Genomic DNA, 23,103 nt, shown 5'->3' on the forward strand with positions numbered 1-23,103 from the left:
TGGCCGTGAACACATCTCCTTTGGCCGTAAACTCCCTTTCATACAAACACATGTGATTGTAATACTTCATTTCAAGTGTTTCGTAGTCCCTAAACTTGTTTCCTTGCATGTTAGTTGTTTTAAACACTAATTACATGCCTATATATGCCATTATATGTCATTTAGGACTCGTTTGTGTCTCGGGAATTCATTCGTGGAACTTCTCATCCTTACACGAATCTTCAATTGAATCACCCACATAAGGTGAGTTCATACCCCTATAAACAATCTTTTAAATGTTTTAAATGCTTTTAAGGGGGGGGGGGGAATACAAGTTGAACACAATGATATTGTGTAAATGTTATTTGTGATAACCATCACGTTAAAGGATTTCTTATGCTTTTATAAGTGATCACAATTCAAAAAGCTATTTTAAAGTTACGTTACTTTGTTGTTTATAAAACTCTGTATTTAAAGTACAATCATAACTCAGTAGATAATCGAGTATTTTCTACAAATCAAAGACAGTACAAAACAAGCATTCTAGTAAACTATAATAGGTATAGTTTAGAGGTTCATAAACATACAATAATAATAACAGAAAGGAACATACGATAACAAAAACAAGATAACATTTATGTGAGACTACTCCACGGCTTAGCAATATACTTGTTAGGTCGTGTTTTGTAACTAGATTCTCCTGGAAGGAGAACAGACATTTTGTGTATAGATCTATACGGGAATGACAAGCCCGCATCCCGACTATTCGCTACAGTTTGGCCGGCAGGCCAAGGTGTGACAAATGTCACATCAGTATCGATGCCAGCAGGTCGTCGTGTTAAACACTTGTCGATCAGTATAGTTATAACCACATCACATCTTAACCTTAATTAACAAACTGGTTTTAAGGTAGTTAGTTTTTCAGTAGTTACTTTTTACAACATTACCGAATACTTTCATTTTCCCATTACATTCTTATAGTGATCTTCTCACATAAAAGGTAATGCAAACTATTTTCTAGTAAAGATAGTCTTAGACTTGGGAAAACTTACATAATTACAAAAGACCAACAGAACAGTCGAGTCTTAGTACATTTAGTTAGAAGAAGGCCTATAATGCTAACTTTATGATTCTTCGGTAGATACATCAGGGTATATATTAATCAGGTTTGGTAGACAGTAGAATGTGTGCTTTCCGCTTCATTTCCTGTTCCTTGTTTGGTTGTGGGCTTAGAGCAGATGCACCCAGTCTACTATCTATTCGATCTTAGCTATATATATATATATATATTCTGTATACACCAAGTAATCATAAGGAGTACCAGGTATGGGTCAGGTCATAGCATGCAAATTCAATACACCGCTTTCTAGTACAAAAACATACTTTTCAGATAGAACATTTAGTAGGCTAAACTAGAAACTTATCAGTAAAAGGGTTTAATTCATTTTATTAAACTAGTATAACTTAAAGAGTGGTTAATTCTCTAATACCTTAGTTTTTACATCAGGGTTATATATAATTAATATCCGATAGGCAGTTGGATGTGTGCTTTTCGCCTTACTTCCTGTTCCTTGTTTGGTTGTGGGCTTAGGGCAGATTCACCCATTGAACTGTCTGTTCGACATTAGATTATATATAGCTTGTATAAACTAAGTGATTATAGAAGGAACTATTGTGGTTACTATTTTTACTAAAGGAAATATATGATTTTCTTAAAGAATGTTTTCTTCAAATATAAAGAACTATTACAGTTAACTCCGTAAGTACCAAATGAATACACCAGGGTTATATACAGTGAAGATCTAACAAACAATGGGATGTGTGACTTCCGCCTCATTCCCAGTTCCTTGTTTGGTTGTGGGCTTAGGGCAGATTCAAACAATCGATTGTCTGTTTACACTAAATTGTATATAACTTGTATCCATTTAGTACTCATAGAAGGAATTGTAGAGTCATTTTTACTTTCAATCATCATATCAGAAAATGTAGGATTTTCTGGAGGAACAGGCAAACTTTTCTAAAAAGAACTTTCAACTTACTTTTCATCACTTAAATACTTATGAACTCAACAGCTTAAATGCCAATCTACTCTTTCAAAATAACTTGTATTCTCAGGAAACTAGTAGACAGGTACGCGTATTGCGATTCAGAAGATGGAGCATAGTAGCTTAATGACTTGTTTTGTTATTTACTTTTGGAGTCTAACTTTTGTGAATCACATACTTTGTAAACACTTTCATATTAATGCAATGGTTGTTTGTTACTTTGATTACTATGATGCATGTGTTGTGATACTAAACATGACGTCCTCCGCCCCCAAACGTTTCCGCCGTTCCGGTTTGGGGGTGTGACAATTTGAGACACTCCAACAACGACTTTACGAGGCTCCAGTCTTGACTCTCCCAGAGGGATTTGCGGATTTTGTAGTGTTCTGTGATGCATCCATCACAGGACTAGGAGCGGTCCTCATGCAGAGAGGACGGGTGATAGCCTACGCATCGTGGCAGCTGAAGCCGCACGATACGAGATACCCTACTCATGATCTGGAGTTGGGAGCGGTGGTATTCGCTCTCAATATTTGGAGACATTACCTCTATGGGGTCCGCTGTACCATTTACACGGACCACAAGAGCCTGAGACACATCATGGATCAGCCGAACCTGAACATGAGACAACGCAGGTGGCAGGATGTAGTCAAGGACTACGACTGTGAGATCCTTTAGCATCCAGGTAAAGCGAACGTGGTTACGGATGCTCTGAGCCGCAAGTCAGCTGAACCTTCTACCCCAGTGACATGTATGAGGATATCCGTGGATTCTCCCCTTGTGAGCTTGATCAGGGAAGCTCAAACAGAGGGTATGTGTCAGGAGAACTGGAAGCTTGAGAGGATTAGGGGTGAGAACACCCGGTTTGTGCATGATAGCTGGGGATTATTGACCAGTTGCGGTCGGGTCTAGGTTCCGATGTCTGGTGGGGTTAGACAGATTGTTCCGGAGGAGGCTCATAAGTCTCGCTTCTCTATTCACCCGAGGGCCACCAAGATGTACCGGGATTTGTGATTGAGTTATTGGTGGCCGTGCATGAAGCGAGAAATCGCTTGGTACGTGGAGAGGTGCCTGACCTGCATGATGGTCAAGGCCGAGCACCAAAGGCCGCATGGAAAGCTGCAGCCTCTAGAGGTTCCCATATGGAAGTGGGAACAGATCACGATGGATTTTATCACCAAGCTGTTGAGTACGACGAAGGGCTTTAACGCCATTTGGGTCACCGTGGATCAGTTGACCAAGAGCACCCACTTTCTATCGTTCATCGGCCGAGAAACTAGCCGACTTGTATATCCGCGAGATCGTACCTTGCCATGGGGTGTCGGTCTCTATTGTCTCAGACCGCGATGTTCGGTTCAACTCCTGTTTCTAGAAGAAGTTCCACGAGGAACTGGGCACGCGGCTGCACTTCAGTACAGCCTATCATCCGCAGACGGACGACCAGAGTGAGCGGACCATACAGAATCTCGAGGACATGTTGAGAGCCTGCGTTATTGACTTTGGTGGGAGCTGGGACTCCGACCTGCCCCTTGCTGAGTTCTCCTACAACAACAACTTTCATTCTAGTATTGGTGCTCACCATATGAGCTGTTGTATGGATGGAGATGCTGCACCCCAGTGTGTTGGGGGTGAGATCGGTCACAGGGTGATGGGATGGATAGAGGTAGTCCTGCAGACTACCGAGAGGATCCAGCAGGTCAGACAGCGGTTGCAGACCGCTTAGAGTCGGCAGAATAGTTACGCCGATAGGCGCCGATCTGTTCTGGAGTTTCTGGTCGGTGACATGGCACTCCTGAAGGTCTCACCCTGGAAGGGTGTGATTCGCTTCAGGAAGAGGGGGAAGTTGGGTCCACGATACATTGGACCATTCAGGATTATTTCCAGGGTTGGCAAGGTGGCATATGGATTGGATCTCCCGGAGGAGCTTAGTCAGGTCCACAACACTTTCGAGATGAGGAGGCAGTAGTATCATTAGACGATATACAGGTCGACGAGCGCCTGAATTACGTGGAGAGGCCAGTGGCCGTTCTTGAGAGGAAGGTGAAGGTTCTACGGAACAAGGAAGTACCTTTGTTAAAGGTATAGTGGAAGCACCGGAGGGGATCCGAGTGGACTTGGGAGCCGGAGACAGAGATACGGGAGCATTACCCCGAGTTATTTACCGCAGCAGACTTCGAGGACGAAGTCTAGTTCAAGTGGGGGAGAATTATAACACCCCGACTCCCAGGTATATTTTAAAATCTTTTTATTCATTTTATTGAAGGGACACGACGAGTTGGAGGCCCCAACTCGTCGTGTCGAACCTAATCATCCGCATGGTTTTTGACTCCTACTCGACGAATCGGAGGACCCCGACTCCACAAGTAGAGGTTGTGCATGGAAACCCTAATTTTTAGGATTTGCACCCTATTTAAAGGACCTTGACTCCTAATCGATCAGTCTAAACCTTTTTATTGAGTGTTTGAGAGGCTAAAGTGTGCTTTTGGTGCTTTTGATTGAAGAAGCTTGGAACGAGAAGAAGAGGGTAGATCCAATATCTACATTGTCTTAGCTTGCATTTTAAGGTAAAAAGCCCTTACCTTGGTCTTCCATTTGATAGATCTCTTCTTAAGTGAGAATATGGGAATTTTAGTGCAAAAATGGAGTTACTTTCGGATTTGAGCTTGTCACAAGGGCATAGTTTCAGATCTGGACTCCTCTAGACCCTTATGGACATAAAGTCTCAAGCTTTATGAGTCTTTGGCTTTCCTTCATGTCCAAAACCTTCTTCTAAGGCTAGATATGAGTGTTTTAGCTTCATGGAGCTTTTCATGCATGTAAAGTTAGCAACTTTACGTGCTAATCACACCCTAGGAGCCTAGATCTAAAGTTTGGAGCTTTGGTTTCATGAAAAAGCATCTGTATGAGAAATGGACTGAAGGGACTCGACGAGTTGCATGGTCAACTCGACGAGTCCAATGAAGATTGGTCGTTGTTAGTTTCTGCATGGACTCGGGGAGTCAGTGAGACGACTCGACGAGTCAGTTAAGGTTTTCCCGACTGTTGGACAGGCATGGACTCGACGAGTTGTCTGGAAACTCGGCGAGTCAACTAGGGTTTTCGTGATTTCTCGAGTTCTGGAAGGGCTCGACGAGTCAGTGAGCTGCACTTTACGAGTTAGGTCAACATGGACTGTTGACTTTGACTTTGACCAGTTTGACTTCTGGGGGGTATTTTAGTAAATTAAGAATTTATGGAAGTGGTTCTATGGTGAATATAGGTGGTGGAGTTCGTGGCTGTGATTCGAGAGTTTGACCTTATCGCTACAGTTCGACATTTGTGAGGTGAGTTTTCCTCACTATACTCAAGGGTCTAAGGCACCGAGGTCGGCCCTTTTGGATTGTTATCCTGATATGTTATGCTAGTATGATCTGTTAGATCAATATCCTGGTAGATAGGATGATATTATGTTGTTATGATCTGTTAGATCAATATCCTTGTAGATAGGATGATGTTATGCTAGTATGATCTGTTATATCAATATCCTGGTAGATAGGATGGTATTATGTTGTTATGATCTGTTAGATCAGTATCCTGATAGATAGGATGATGTTATTCTAGTATGATCTGTTAGATCGGTATCCTGGTAGATAGGATGTTATTATGTTCTTATGATATGTTAGATCGGTTTGTTTGTCTATAGACTATTATGTGATTATCTGATATATGTGCACATGTTAGATTGGTGGTTGAGGCTTATCTGCTTTGTGCGAGAGCCAACGGACCTGGGCATTCCAGCCCGATGGTTGTGGGCCTAGAGTATTCCATCCCAAGGATGACTGTACCCATAGTATGTTTTCATTCCAACCCGATTGTTGAGGGCATGGGGTATTCCAACCCGATGGTTGACTGGACCTATAGTATGTTGTTTGTGATTATGTGTATATTGTTGTGTATATGGGTATTTTGGGGGAAACTCACTAAGCTTTGGGCTTACAGTTTTGGATTTTGTTTCAGGTACTTCAGATGATCGCGAGAAGGTGAAGGCGTGATCGTACACCTCCTCATGTTTTATGATCTGGATTTCTGGGATACTCTGATTTTTAAAATATTTTGAAAACACTTTATAATAACTTAATGATTTTAAATGGTTGAAAAAGTTTTAAATTGACTTGATTTTAATGGGTGTTACATAGTTCTTCACCACTACTAATTGTTTATTTTTGGAGGTCACACTAGCTGAGAATCTTATCTCTAATAGAATTTATGTATGAAAATTCTCCTAGGATGTGATCAACACACTCCAGTCTTCAATTACATAAACCACAAATTGAAGAACTTACATGTACACCCATTTTTCTTAATGCACCAGGAGATGGAATTCTCCTTTGTATAACTCTCCATATGAACATGAAACCTTGATCGGGATCTCCTTACACCATTTAATTATAGTTGCTCTAGAGGTAACGTGAAGTTGTTGATCAATTTTACATTTGAGTGAATTAATGGTGTACTTATCATTTGGGTAAGTTTGCAACATTATTGATCAGATCCAAGTTCAACACAAGTAGATAGTAGGTCAATAGTCAACAAGTCCATTTGTGAGGATAAATCAATGGATTCAGTAAATGTTTTCCAGTTCCATGAGTTCCCAATTGCTGACATTGTCGACCACATTGCAACTTTACGGGAATCCATTTCGAACAGAAAAGGATATTATTTTTTCAATTTTTCTAAACCTAATCCATGTATCATACCAAAACAAGTCTCTATCATCCGACTTGACCACCTATTTAAATATATCTATAGTACCGAAGTTATGTCTCTATAATACTTTTTAATACTCACAACATTGTTCCATACTGCACAACTGGATTTTTTTACGAGGTGATCGTAAGGCTTTCTAGATAAGTTACGAATTTTCCTGTTATCACAGGACTCCAGAGGGAATGGTTTTCCGATTTTTATCTCAACCATTATTTCACAGTTAGACCAACATTTAAAGCAATAATCAAACCTACCCCTAACACACCATATTTTATTGAAATTATGACCTTTTCCCAAGAAACCCAATGTATCCTCCATTTATCCTCATGTCCACCCCACAAAAACATTCTTCCTATTTTCTCTAATTCTTCAATTACCCCCAATGGAACCTTAAAGAGCGATAGGAAGTATGTGGGGAGGTCCCCTAACATCGATTTTATTAATGTTAGTCGAACACCGAATGAGAGTGTTTTCGCCTTCCAAATGGATAACTTGGAGTGAAATTTCTTGATGATCGTTTTCCAATTCTTGACTAGATTCGCGTTAACTCGCACTGGAAATTTGAGGTAGTTGCAAGGAACGGTTCCCATATCGCACCCTAGGATATTTGCCTAATTCTTGGTTTCTTGATTTTTGCCATGATTCCTAAGACTTTTGATTTATGAAAGTTCACTGTGATAACGGAGGATACATAGAAGCAACACGGGATACATGCAAGGTTTTTGAGGTTGGAACAATTCCATTCCCCCATGAACGGTGCATCGTCGGCATAAATCATACAGGATAACAATGTCCCGTTGCTTGGAATTTTAACCCTTTGAAAATACCTTTTTACATGCAGATTTAAGAGTTACATTCAAACCTTCCATAGCTATTATTAATAGGAATGATGAGAGAGGGTTTCCTTGACATACACCTTTAGTTATTTCAAACTCTTTCGTTGACACACCATTAGTGATGACCAACACTTTATATGAGATTACACAACCACGAATCCAACAACGTCATTTGTTTACAAATCCCATTTGTGAGAGGATGACATCTAGATATTCCCAGTTAACCGAATTAAATGATTTGTCAAAATCATCCTTGAATAGTAGGATTTTCTTTTTCACACGCTTGGCCCTAGAACATATTTCATTAATCATCAAAGGCCCGTCAAGTATACATTGACCTTCCACAAAAGCCGATTGAACATCACCAATGATACCATCGATGATAGATTTCATGCTCGTAGCTAGAATCTTGGTGATTATTTTATAACTACACCCCATAAGACTTATTGGAAGAAAGTCATTTAGGGATAAGGGACTTTGATTTTTGGTGCAAGTGTAATAGATGATGAGTTGAAAGCATGAGAAAGAGTCTCGTACTCCTCAAAATGCTGAGCATACATCATCGCATCGTCTTTAATGGTGCTTCAAATGGTTTTTAGGAATTTGAATGTTAATCAATCAGGCCGCCCAGACGCTTTCTCACTTCCACAGTCCTATATAGTAGTTTTGACCTCGTCTAATGTGAAAGGAGCTTCAATACTGATGGCATCCATCATGGAGATGGATTGAAATAAAGGGCTTACAAGTATAGTTCTTGATCCCCATTGCTCTTTGAATTTACATTAAAAGAATTTGAATACTTTCTCTTTGATGTCATTCACCTCCGATGTCCATCTCCATTGATCATATGTCCGTTCACTTTATTTCTCATGTTTTTATTATTTATGAATCCATGGAAGAATTTCGTATTTTCATCCCCATCAATGATCTACTTGATTCTTGAACTTTGTTTTATGTCTAAAGCCACCGGCTTTTCTATCTCCATTATCTTTTCTAATTCATGGTTTCGGGTCTGAATTTCAATCGCAGATAGGATCGTGTTTCTGCAACTTTCTCAATGTTTGCAACTGCATCTCTATGTTTTTTCATCTCCTGTTTCTTTCTTTGTGATTCAGCATTCCTCCACTTTTCTATTTCTTTTTTTAGAAATCATTTTTCTCTCTCAACAACAGCCAGGAGTTGAATTTAAACGGAGGAGGAAATGTGCTTAATAATTAATTACCGTACCCAGCAAAAGCTGCTTACTCATATTTAAGAAATTAATTATGACAAGACAAAATATTTGCACATTAATATGATCCAAAAAGACATGTGCTTAATAACTTATAAATTGAATGGACATGTGCTTAATAATTAATTACTGGCGAATATATGTTTTTTTTCTAAATTGAATTAAAATTATAATGTACACGTATAAACGTGGTAGGTACAATCAATTAATATAACAACAGAACTTAGCATGTTAAATATTTTTTATAAGAGAAATAGAACATAGAGCTAGGTTCAAATGTTGATTAACATCTATTGTGTGGACGTGTGGATAATGCTATTCTGTGATAATTACAAAGAAAATATGTTGTTTGATAATATGAATACATTCAATCTTATATAATTATTTTAATTATTAAGTATTTTCACTAATTAAATCGTCTATAAGGTTATTATACACTTTTTTTAATTATTCTCATTCAGTCAGAATGTTATCAGGATGTTTATTGAGTCGTATTCTGTAAGAATTAAAATAAATAAAAAACGATGAATGAAAACAAAAATGAATTAGAATTGGTGAGAATCCATTAAAATAACAATAGTTCTGTGAGATTGAACGTATTCACATTACTAAACAACATATTTTTTTAGTAATTTTCATAAAATAGCATTATCCACACGTCCACACAATAGTTGTCCATCCACATTATAACCTAGCCCAGAGAACATAAATACAATTCTAGTATAAAAAATAAGTACATATATCAATTTAATTAAATCCATTGTTACCGATTTTTGTTATATTAACAATTTAAAAAATAACATAAAAAATTAGTTGGAAACACAAACTAATGATCAAAACTTGTCCATCATGTATTTAACATGTTTACCGTATTTAAAATAGTTTTAAAATAATATAAATTGTTATATTAATATTTTGATTTTTATAATAATATTTAATTAATTAGTCATCCAAAAAAAAGGTTATGACCCAACTTGTTGCTCGGTTACCCAGTACGTCTATATAAAACCAATTAAAAACTTAAATACTGGGAATAGTTTTAATTTAATGAATCCAATGTATATAAAATTTAAAAATAAATAAAAACAAAAATATTAATAAATTACTTAAGCTTTGTTAAAACATTATTGATCTTGATCATAATTACTTTTAACCTATAGATAAATTCCGACGAAACTATATTACCACCTACACATAACTTAATTAAAGTTTATAAGGATTAATTTGTGACGTTAAATCAAAGTATAATTGACATGGACAAGTGTTACACCAACAAACAATTAATAAATAGAAGTAATTATACCAAACAATAAGGGATATCATTGTCATTTCCGCTTGTACTTTCTATAAATAGATATTGCACCATTGCTAACTTAATTTTTTAATTTGCAATTGCCGTAGCCACCACCCTCGACAAAAATGCAGGCCAAAGCATTCAATTTCATCCCATTGAAACCATCGTCTCCGGTAATCAAACTCCTGCCACCCCACGTGATCTCATTTCCTGACCATGTTCCTCGAGAGATTTCCATATCTATACCAAATCAACAAGTATCAACTTCAGTACAAGACGAAAAAGCAGCAGCTTATTGGGATTATCAGTCTCTGTTCGTCTCCCAACGAACGGAGACTGCTAATCCAATTGTTCTGCTTGTCGTTGAAGGCTCCATACCGTCAGATTTCCCACTAGGGACATATTATCTGACCGGACCAGGATTGTTTAAGGACGACCATGGCTCAACTGTGCATCCTCTAGATGGCCATGGCTATCTTAGAGCTTTTACTATTGATGGGGCCAAAGGTGAGGTCACGTTCATGGCCAGATATATTAAGACCACTGCTCAGGTGGAGGAGCATGATGGTCATACCGGTGAGTGGCGGTTCACTCACCGTGGCCCGTTTTCAGTACTGAAGAACGGGAAAAAGATTGGAAATACCAAAGTCATGAAAAACGTCGCTAATACAAGTGTATTAAGATGGGGTGACCGGTTGTTCTGCTTGTGGGAAGGCGGTGCACCATATGAGATTGAATCTGACTCGTTGGATACTGTTGGAAAGTTTGATTTGATCAACGGTTCAGATGGATCATCGGTATCATCGACCTCGGACCAACATACGCTGGATCGCCCTCGCGATGTGTTGGATCTTGCTGCAAGTATATTGAAACCAATATTGTATGGTAAGAATATTCAGAAAGAATTGAATTAAATATTACTTATTAAATATTATCTATTGTATGGCAGGAATATAAAAATAGAATTGAATTAATTATTATTTGTTGAATATTATATATTGGAATCTTTTGTTATGTGCACGCAGGGGTTTTCAAGATGCCACCGAAACGGCTATTGTCGCATTATAAGATTGATGCCGAGAGGAATAGGCTTCTTATGATGTCATGCAATGCAGAGGATATGCTCCTCCCACGCAGTACTTTCACCTTTTACGGTACGTAATATGTTTATTTTTTGAAAAGAAAAAGAAAATACATAAAAGATTATGTAAAAGATGTATCATACGATATATGTTTTGATACGTGAGGAAAGAAAATACACTATCGCATGTTCTTGGGAAGATGAACATAATTTCAGCATAATTAAATGATATTGGTGCATCGTAATATATTGAACTCTATACATTTTATTTGTTTTTGATATATATTTTAATAAAGTTTAAAGTTTTATTGTGATCGAACCCTATATCATATGAAAGTCACGGTATCATAGAACTATAATTGAGTTTAAATTTTTAAATGATAACCTATACATTTCACCTTATTTAGTCAGTTTTTTGTTAAACTAGATATTACATAATGCTTTTATTTGAGTTTAATTAGCGGAAAGTATATTTAATTAACTAATAATGGAATATTTTTGTTATGTTGCAGAATTTGATTGTAATTTCAAGATGCTACAGAAACAAGAATTCAAACTCGAAGAACACCTAATGATACACGACTGGGCTTTCACAGATTCTCATTACGTATTGTTTGGCAATCGCATCAAACTTGATATTCTTGGTAATTATATTACATATAAATGAGTATGTTTATGCTGTACATAAAGAAACTTACAAGTGAATCCACTTAAAATAGTTTACAAATGAGTAAAACATCATCCTCCAAAATTTTTGTCTACAATAATATGTTAGAAACAATTATATTAGTTATGCAGTTCTTTATTTCAATTGTTATCTTTCTTATTGAGAAAAAACAAATATGTAGGATCAATGACTGCAGTATGTGGATTTACTCCAATGATATCAGCATTGTCTGTGAATCCTAGTAAGTTGACATCTCCAATATATTTGTTGCCACGTGTTCCAATGCATGGAGATCAATTGAGGGATTGGAAAGTGCCGATTGAAGCTCCTTCGCAAATGTGGGTGCTTCATGTTGGAAATGCATTCGAAGAAACAGATCACAATGGCAATACACAAATTAAAATACAAGCTAGCGGTTGTTCTTACAAGTGGTTCAATTTTCAGAAAATGTTTGGTATTTCTCAATAGTCTGTCTATTCAAAGATAGTAATAAAATAAAAATTTAAACTTTTTGATAACTAATTGTAGTTTTCTTGAACCAGGATATGATTGGCAAAGTGGTAAACTAGATCCTTCGATGATGAATGCGGACAAAGGAGAAGATAAATTGTTGCCTCGTCTTGTCGAGGTTTCTCATTTAGTTTCATTAATCATTCTATTAAAAACATGTTTATTTTAATATAAAGTATAATTTTTATTATGTATAATTTTTGTCCCGATACTTATAACCATGGGTCTCCCACTATAGAGTTTAAGCATGCCTTAAGTATAAATTTCAAAGAACTGGAAAAATAATTGTTACAAAGAAGCCCAACCTAGGCCCGTTTTACCATGTAATTAGTCCTTGACCACATTTGTTTGACGAGTTCCTTTTTTCTATGACATATAGGTGTCTATTAACTTAGATGCAAACGGAAACTGCCAAAAATGTTGTGTTGATCCGTTAAACAATGAATGGAACAAAGCAACGGATTTCCCAGTTATCAACCAAGATTTTAGTGGAAGCAACAATAAGTATGTATACGCGGCAACATGTTCAGGTGTTCGTCGAGAATTGCCCCATTTTCCATTTGATACAGTTGTGAAGTTCAATACCATGAAAAAATCCACGCAAACATGGTCGGTGGGCACCCGAAGATTCATTGGTGAGCCAATTTTCATCTCGAATGGAAGCAATGAAGATGATGGATACCTTCTAGTTGTCGAGGTACGTGCCCAAATTTTTCTTAGTAATATTTTATAAAACTTCACTTTTTTCTTAATACTACATTGACCATTGTAGTTTCAAATTTGATATATAAATACAAAATCATAATTTCAAATTATTATGAACTTATAAAAGTGGAAATTCTGGGATGATTATAACTTGGTACGATTTTTAATGTACAATGATGTAATATAAAACAACAATGCATTACTATAATAAGTAAATCATAAAATTTTATTGCTATTTGTTGAGATTAACCCAATTTTTATCATATTTTGAAGAAATGCTCTAATTAAATTATAATTACTTACAGTATGCAGTATCCAAACAAAGGTCATATCTAGTGATTTTGGATGCCAAGAAGATCGGGGAGACAAACGCAATCGTGGCAAAACTTGAGGTTCCTAAATCCTTGAATTTCCCACTTGGTTTTCATGGATTTTGGGCTCCTACGAGTTCTAAAGCATAGATAAATATGTTACTATATTTATATATTGTTTAAAAGGCTAAATGCTAGAAATAGTAGCATACCTTCATTTATTAGTGAATTATAGCATCAAATTCTATTTTTTTCCATTACAACATTGAACTTTTAAAAGATTATACTAAAGCATCATACATTTAACAATATACCAAACTATAGTGTTCTATTGAATTTATATTATGAGTTTATGACAACATGTCATGAAAACTCTTCATTTATTGCATTGTACTATTTGGTGAAATTGTTTTGTATTTTGATAACATTTATTTCATTTATTAGTAAATTATAGCTTTAAATTATATTTTATTTCCATCACAACATTAAACTTTTAAAATGTTATACTAAAGCATCATACATTCAATAATATACCCAACTATAGTATTCTATTGAATTTATATTATGACAATATGTCTTGAAAACTCTATCCATTTATTGCATTGTACTATTAGGTGTAATTGTTTTGTATTTAGGTAACATTTATATAACTGGTTAGATTTTAAAAATATTATTTTGTAATAGGAAGACAAAAAAAAAAGACGCTACAATAAGAAAACCAATGATACAAAATCATTATTTCTTACATTTGACCTTTTTTTTAAATCATATAAGATCGAAATATTTTTAAAAACATAAAAACTAAATTTTCTCTTTTTTACATAAATCATACCATGTTAAAGATGAAAACATCCAATTGACTGATGAAGTTTGTGATTGTTAATTGCACAAAAACTCAAGCTAACCATAAAAGATGTTGAATTGAGTGCTTATGGTCTTTAGTTTGGTTGTTATGATGTTAACACATGAAACAAAAGTTCGTTACTATTATGGGTAAAAAGTTGCTAAGATGTAGGCTTTTTAGGTAAATAAATATTTAGTATAATGCTATTATCGGAAAGTAAATTAGATTAAAAGAAATAAAATCATACTTTTATTTATTTATGTTTTATAACATTATATTTTCAATTTTGTATTACAAAATTTCTCTTCAACACATTCTATTTTGAGAAACATAAATGATTAAGGAATTATATGTTTAATTTTTATAGTTAATTGGATGTTATACTTAGAAAAAACTACCATCTTACAACATAGAAAATTCATTTGCATTTTAGTGACATTGTTATAATAGAATTTGCAAACTAAAATTGTGTAACACCGGTCCGTTTTTTATTAAATGTTTACTATGGTTTCAAAAATATTTTTACAATTTGAAAATAGTTACCAAATTCTAGTTCCACAAAAACAAAATATTTTACGTATGTCCACAACCATTTATGGATGTAAAACTGATAACACACAAAACCATAGTAAACCCGTGAATTTACATATATTACCGAAACTATGCCTAGTTTCTATCCTTCAAAATCTCACTCATATCAATGTAATCTCAAATCATCTTGCACTGTATATTTGAACATGGAATACATGATATTTAAACAAACACAAGTAAGACAATAATTTCTTGTGAGTTAGATGTGCTTGAACACATAATCATTAAAAACACTTGATAAACCTTTCATTTTACACATGTTTTGTATGATTTAAAATGTAATCACAAGTGTGTAATCATAACCTTATTAAACCTCACGAACTTTTTCGTATCATATATCCAAGTTCACACATAGTCCTTCAATGTATACCGATCAAAACATTATTCAACAGTTACTAGAACTCTTTTCATTTCAACATACTTCATGCGATGTAACTTTTATATATATATATATATATATATATATATATATATATATATATATATATATATATACATTATCACAACTCTATATTGACATACATATCGATCTAAACCTTTGGGTTAGTCGTAGAAATTACACCCTATCAACCCTTACCAAAATAGGAAAAACAAATCAATCCATTAAGGTATCCATCAACCTCTACCTCATGAAGGAATATATGGAACCAGTAGAGTCGTCCCTTATCTCATTTTTAGGATATCACAATTTTCTAGACACTACTTTATACTATGAAATTATATTCAACATATACATGATCACCACTTTTCTTTTGGAGATCCAATCACATATGTATATTATGTTCTATCAATAGAGACATTATACTTTTCATATCATAATTTATAATGTCAAAGCCTTAGTGACTTTAGAACCTTTAACGTAAGCTTACATCTTACCTTTTCCTTTCAAAATCATGTATAAAGAAATACATACTCTTAAAAAGAGTTCATTTAATCAAGTAACTTACAAATCAAAATTTTAACCTTCTCATTTAATCAAGTTACATATTAATCAAAACTTTAGCCCACTCTTTTGAAAATATTTCATTTACTCCTCAACTACTACCTTTCTCTCTCAAATGTATTTAAACATAATATATTCACTTTTCATAGATTTCATTTGTCCAAAAAAACATTATACCAAAATTTCCTTAAAAGCATCAAGTAATTAATTTCTCCAATCATGCTTTTATATTTTCTAAACATTCATTAATATCAACATATTCTTTCAAAATATCTTATAGAATTAGAACTCATAACTAATCCATGTATCATAATAGGAAAAATCCACATGAACTCACCTTGCTAGTTAGTGAAAACTAACTACTAGTTTGACTTATGTTTTTCACTTGTTGCGCTTCACCAATTATCTTTACCTAAACCTATTCAAATAAGATATCAAGCTCTTAATAACTTGTCTTACTTCATCAAGAGCTTAATCTAAATCTTTATTCAAAAATGGAAACTTACTTGATCACATAAATTTATCATTTTAATTTTATGTTCAAAATCATTTAAGTTCCACTAATAACTTATATACATGTCTTATTTCATTAAGACATGAGCTTAATTTCAAGTATTTTAATAATTCATTTACTTAGGTTTTACCACCCTAATACATAACTTGGTTGATTCTTCAACATCATCAAAGCTAATTATACTCTACGAATAACTTGTCTAGATGTCTTAATTCATTAAGACATTAACTTAATTTCACATATCTAATAACCATCCAATTAGGGTTTCAGTTCACCATCTCCAAATTTATAATTTTCACCATGGATTTATCAAAATTAAGTTATTATCTTAATCGAAATACTCATAGAAACATCACACTTGAATTTGAAGCATTTAGATCAAGCTTCTAGTGACTCCATCAAAACCTATCATTAATGAACATGATCAAATATTCGTAACATGGCATAATTAAATACATTCTTCGACAAATATTTATCAGTTTAATTCATTCAAATTGTTTACCATATTCGTAAGATGGCATGATCAAATACATTCTTGACCCATTCATGATCTATTAAGCTCTCAATTAACTGTGGTACAGAGACAACACAAGATCTGTTATTTTACACGAAGTTTTATTTGATAGTCTTCTATAATATATTATTAAATCCACAAATTATAAAAACGATATATCGAACATGCCCTTTATAGTTCCATATTTACAACAATCATTCAAGCCATATATTTAAATAGATACATAACATTTGTGTTTTTTGATCTAATTCATGTAATTATGTTAGAAACTTGAATGTTTGTTATTTTTTTCTGTTTCACCTTTGTACATCTTGCACACAAATAACAACACATTATCTTCTAGTAACAATTAAAGGTGACAGACATTTTCATTCTTTAATCCAGTTAAGATTTGTCAGGCTCCTACTTTCCACTTACACAGAGAGAAAACAAAACAATTATTGCATGGAGTTTGATAATATGTTCTTGGTTCATTTGTGATCTATTAAGCTCCCACTTGCCTTGGAGGGAGAGAACAAAAACTATGCTATTTGTCAAGGAATTTAATAGGACAATATTTCATAGTATATTACAAAATCCTAGAACTATAGTGTAACACCCCATTTTACTATATTCGCAGATTGTAATATTAACTAATTATTATGAAATACGAAGTAGAAATATATTACTTTTGAGCCACAATAATCATCAAAAACATGTAGAAAACGTCAATATGATTTCCGTAGACATATAAAAGACTTAAATCTGACTTCGTATGAAGAAGTTATACTTCTTTGAAGTTTCGTGATTAAACCAACACGGCTTTGTGTATCGTAAAAAACTGAATTTTAGATAGGTTGCTTATTATGCTAAGAAATCTAAGTGAAATTCGTAGAAAGCATAAAACCAAGAGCACGCATATAAAGAACATCCAAATCTGACTTCATATAAGGAACTTATGATTTTTTGAAGTTTCAACGCAACTATATTAGCACAGAAATTGAAATCCAGATCGGTTGATTGTTAGGAAAAACAATCTAAACGATAGTTGAAGATCTCGTGATTTGGAGTCCATTGATATAAAGACATTCAAGAACGGATGTCGTATGAGAGAGTTATGATTTTTACACATACTTTAACAGTCTAAGTCTGTTAAATATCTAACTTTAGAAATAAAGTGAGAATTAGCCGACGGAGGCTAAACGAAAGTTGTATATCTCATCAATAGTTATGGGTGGATATAGAGAATGTCAAAAATGGAGTTCCTATGAATAAGATGCGGATTTTTGAAGTTTCAAGTCGGTGCCTCGTGCGCATATGCGAAGCGCGCACACTTCTTGAAACCAACAACGTAGCACTGAAAAAAAGGACACGTGTCGCAATGAAGGGCTGCCGACCTGAGCGGGGGGTGGTGTGTTCCTGGTCTGTATGCGATGCACCTCCTCAGAATTTTGCTATAAATACCTCCTTAAGACCCCATTCACTTTCACACCATCTCTTAATTCTCTCTCAACGTCTAACCCGGTTTTAGAGGTTTTTCTTCAGGATTTGAAGAATATTTTAGTTAGCGGCGCTTTGGGCATCTGGGCTCGGCTAATATAAGTGCTCCGTATCGAAGTTCTGGCAGTGCAAATCCTAGTTTTCTTTATATTCATTGTTGTTAATATGAATGTGTAAATAAGATTTATCAGTAATTCCACTCATAATACTAGTTGATATACTTATGGGATAAGTGTCTAGAAAGGTAACGTTGGCTTGGTTGTTGGATTTCAGAAAGGCTATATGTTGAAATGGACCTACCTCCCAACTCTCATGCATGACTGATCCTTATTTCAAAGAACTCTCAGTATTCATTGGGATTAGTGAAAGATATATCCCTCTTTACGAGATTCCCATATGAACTCATAAGCTATAATATTATAGTTCATTCCCCATTGGCGTGTTGCTTGTCTGTTGAATTATTTGGTTAACTGTTAGTCCTCTGAGAAATTGTCCAAGTGAGTTCTTACATTATATTATATACTATAGTATGTATCATTTGTATGTTAAGATATAGTTCCCCTATAGTATGCAATTAGGCCATTAGACTATCTTAGCTAGTTTCTTATTGTGTAGAATTGTTTGTTTGCTATCTAAGTGATAATATGTATGTATGTATGTATGTATGTATGTATATATATATATATATATATATATATATATATATATATATATATATACACTCGGGTGGACCAGCGTTACGTTGAAGTCCAAAGGGTGGACCAGATTTAAGATGAAGACCAAAGGGGCGGACCAACTTTATGTTGAAGGCAATTATGTCTATGTATTGTATATGTATTGTGGTATATGGTATCTTGGGGTAATTCACTAAGTCTTGGCTTACAGTTGATGAATAATTGCTTTTTAGATTGTTCTTTGGATCGAGGAAAGACTCATGCATGACTGTACCTGCATCAAAGGCATTAATAAAATACTTTCAGACCTCCACTAAAACTCTCTTTTATAATTAAATATGTAAGATAACGTGTGTAAGACTTATATTTTTGATAAATAAAAATGAAAATTTTGCCTTGATAATAGGGACGTTACAAGTGTTGGGTTTTGTATACTACAACATCCTATGGTGCACATACAACCCTAAATGCCTTGGATCTATGCTTTCTCTAATTATACATGTAATGGTGTTTCCAAAGCATTAAGCCTATAACTAGCATGCAATTGACATAAATAATATGAAATACTAGTTAAGATGACATACCTCTTATGTAGCTTGAAACCTTCTTGTATTTGGCCTTAAGAGCTTAGCACCAAAAGTATGAATGCCTCAAATGGATCACAACTCACCTAGGACAAAGGTGGCTCTTGAGAGAGAATCTCCATGCACCAAAAACACCTCCAAGAACTCCCAAGAACTACAAGTGGGCGTTTCTAGGCTATAGAGTATGTATTCATATGTAGGATTTCAAGGGTCATGAGTATAACCCAAATCCATACCCATGAGTTCTATGATCCATGCTTCATGTGGCCCAACTCTTTATGTGTCCATACATAAACTTGGTCCAACATGGATCATAAGCCCAACACATATAAATATAACTAATTACCATAATTAGTCCCCATAGATTTAATTAGTCTCTTTTGATCACTAAATTAATTCCAAATTAATTCTTGATCAATACTAATTAAAACATATGATTTCATATTAATATATTAGAACGTATAATACATTAATAAATCATATATAACCTTTTCTCAAGAGTCCATCCAAACAAATGGTCCTGGTGTTATGCAACCCAAATAGACCATGCTACTCTCGGGTCGAGTACATACCAATAATAGTTATGGGCTTAGACATCTAATCCAACAGTCTCCCACTCGGATAAGTCTAAAACTATTATTGCAAGTAAGACTCCAAAACCCGACTAGCAATCGTAGCTCTTAAAGCCGCTGTCGAACTTTGACCTAGTCAATGACATGTCCATTAGATAAGGGATCATATATTCCTCCATTCTAGATATCATATGGACTGAGACATGGATTATAATCATTCTGTTTGTCCATCTGTTGTTTCCCAATTTCCGGTTTATGACGACCGACTAATTGAACAAATCAAATCAGTCCAGGCCCGGCCGAGCACTTAGGGTTGTCATCACTAAATCATCGAGGGGCCCACAGATTTCGCTTTTATCCACATGGGGTAAAAGGAATGGATAAAATTTGACCCAAATGCTCGCTTATACTCACTCATCAAATTACACACAACGATATGTTTTATAACATCCAAGTTACTGGTGTGTTTACATATGTCAATGTGCAACCGATTCGCAACTACAACTCACACGTCTCCGTTTGAAGAATATAAGATATTATCGTCTCATGACCACTCATGATAAAATCCATGAAGTGATTCAAATGAGCGTGGGTTTAATCCAATACTCGAATCTTATTCCAGGAGCACTCATGAATACTGTAGCTATGTCTAAACCATCTAGACATACTACAGACCCATTCATGACAGTATTGCCTCAATACCTACTTCCAAAGTATGATCGACTGTGGACGGTATGAATAACGTAGTTATTCGGGAAGTCAAAACATGCAAAGTGAAACACAAGAATAATACTAATACTATATGGCCCCAAAACTTTTGAGTCATATTGATTAATCATTATTCATTGTATAATGTTTCGAATAATCAACTTAATACTTGAATTAAGCAATAGTTATCCCATGCTCCAAGCATGCATACTATGTTTACCTATGGTCCTTTCTTTGTGAAATAGATCAATTGAAACCATTTCAATGACACTCATTTCATAATTCCAAATCCTTACCGTAAATGTAAGAATACCAAATTCTTTCCATTTACTGTAATCCGTTAGATTCTAAACTTATATGAAATGATCCTCTTGTAATGACTATGCACAAAAGTCACAGAGACTTGGCAACATACATTACAAAGTATTCCAATGGAGTTCAATTTCATGGAAACGAAGTCTCACATTCAAAGTACATTCCTTTGAACATCCTTCTTGCATTAAGTTTTCTAATCTTACACAGATTTAAAGAATAACTTCCACTTATGGAAACATTTCCATATTCCCATTTTGACTATCACTTCTGAACAAGAGTTGCCTCTTTTCAGAATATGTCAAGATGGTCCTTCCAAAATTAACACTATACTTCCAACTGTCCATGAGCAACCAATCTTTGGTAAGCCTCAGATTGTCCTTGAAAATTGCTTAATCATTTTAGTCATATACAGTTCTGGTCCTTTTTCCCTCTTAATGCCCTAGGCATTTGGAAAATTCAGAACACATAGAAACATTATAGCATATGCAATCAATCCCATACCCGAAGCATATGGGATACGATTCATAATGTCTCGCATAAAGACATGATCCTAGACCAGTCTTTTGCTATAATTTTTTCTATTAGCCATGTTCTCAAAATTCGGACTATGAAGAGGGATGCCGTAATCATAATCAAATATTGAGAACGCAATTAATATTTCCATATATAGACTTTCCTTATGTTGAACCATTCCAACATAACATTCATATATATACTTGACTAAATTTGATTAAAACCTCAATCTAAGCTTTTAGAATTGGAATGAAGTATGAATTCCTCTCCCTTAATTATAGCAAAACAACTTTTCAAAACCTACAACTTTGCAAATTGAAACCTTTGTTTTCTATAATTAACATTGTAAACTTGCAACACTTACCATAATTAATTATGCTCCCACTAGCATAATAATTACTTTACTCGCATAACACTTATGCTCCTGCTAGCTTTGACATGTACCCATAAATCAGCTGGACTTCTAGAAATCAATACTTTATTGACTTTCTTACCAAAGTTCAGATTTCTGATACAAGATGCTTCGATAAGACTTTATCTAAGCGTCTCAAACTGATACACCTTTCCTTAGACAGCTCATATGCGTGTCTAAACAGTTATGAAGAGGGATGTCGTAATCATAATTTTTATACCTTTTTCCCCTTCTCACAATTCGAATTATGAAGAGGGATGTCGTAATCATAATCGAATTTGAGAATGCAAATATCACAACTGCTATCTTCTTAAAATCTACTTAGTGAAAGCGTTTCCTCACCATCATTTTCATGAATCGAAGAGAAACCTTATGACACTTAGATTTTATGGTGTATGTGTTCCTATCCATGTGAATTTGTCAAAAACATAACCACAAGAGGAAGTTAGTGACAAATCCAAAATCATATGGACTGAACTTGTTCAATCTTAACTTCTTGCCACCAAGCAGCACAAGGGCCTACCATTGCTTCCAAGTAGTTATGAAAACAACCGAGAGCTCATAGAACTCACATGCATAGTCAACTTTAACTGGAATGGGCACAAAAACAAGAATATGTCAACACGATAGGTTATAAACCTCAAGTCGTGTGCTAGTGATAAACAATACCCTTGATTAGTTCTTAAAACTTTTCAAGACCTTTAGGACTCCCACTGACCTCTTGACATATAAGATTCTTTTGTCAAGAACCATTCCTTGACAAAGCAAATATTCAAGAGTTAGTGCAGATTCTGATCAAGACAAGCACTTCACACAATTGGCCTTAGTTGGTCTTTGTTTTATCTAAAACATCACAACTTACCAATTTCAAATGTACAAGAGTAGAAAACATTTTACTCTAGATTTGATAAGTGTTTTAAACCTTCTTAACATTATGTTACTCTAAGACTCAATTTTGGAACGAAGTATGATTCATCTTTTGATTTAACCATTTCAACAATTCACGATTCCTCTTCTTGGTCAAACAAATGCACT

The 23,103-nt window shown here is 34.7% G+C and overlaps 1 protein-coding gene across 2 annotated transcripts; it reads left to right on the top strand.

The window, feature by feature from the left end:
• The first annotated feature begins 10,233 nt into the window (after positions 1-10,233).
• LOC145167726 (carotenoid cleavage dioxygenase 7, chloroplastic-like) lies at positions 10,234-13,693 on the top strand. Of its 2 annotated transcripts, none has more exons than XM_079086962.1 (7): positions 10,234-11,016; positions 11,157-11,285; positions 11,725-11,856; positions 12,061-12,333; positions 12,422-12,507; positions 12,769-13,086; positions 13,400-13,693. In XM_079086962.1, exons 1-7 carry the CDS (start codon positions 10,257-10,259, stop codon positions 13,553-13,555), a joined length of 1,854 nt encoding a protein of 617 aa, XP_078943088.1. In that variant the 5' UTR covers positions 10,234-10,256; the 3' UTR covers positions 13,556-13,693. The 2 variants fall into 2 exon arrangements, with proteins under 2 accessions (XP_078943088.1, XP_078943089.1); XM_079086963.1 differs by having other exon boundaries at positions 13,407-13,546.
• The last annotated feature ends 9,410 nt before the right edge of the window (positions 13,694-23,103 follow it).

The sequence above is a fragment of the Lactuca virosa genome, chromosome 3 (genome assembly GCF_052849685.1).
Source record: "Lactuca virosa cultivar CGN04683 chromosome 3, Lactuca_virosa_CGN04683_v6, whole genome shotgun sequence".
Classification (NCBI taxonomy): Eukaryota; Viridiplantae; Streptophyta; class Magnoliopsida; order Asterales; family Asteraceae; genus Lactuca; species Lactuca virosa.

Bases quoted from the DNA above. Each gene is read 5' to 3' on its own strand.
- LOC145167726 (XM_079086962.1), top strand. From the start codon at position 10,257: ATGCAGGCCAAAGCATTCAATTTCATCCCATTGAAACCATCGTCTCCG. The intron at 12,334-12,421 runs GTATTTCTCAAT...TTCTTGAACCAG, and splicing joins CAATTTTCAGAAAATGTTTG to GATATGATTGGCAAAGTGGT. The intron at 13,087-13,399 runs GTACGTGCCCAA...AATTACTTACAG, and splicing joins GATACCTTCTAGTTGTCGAG to TATGCAGTATCCAAACAAAG.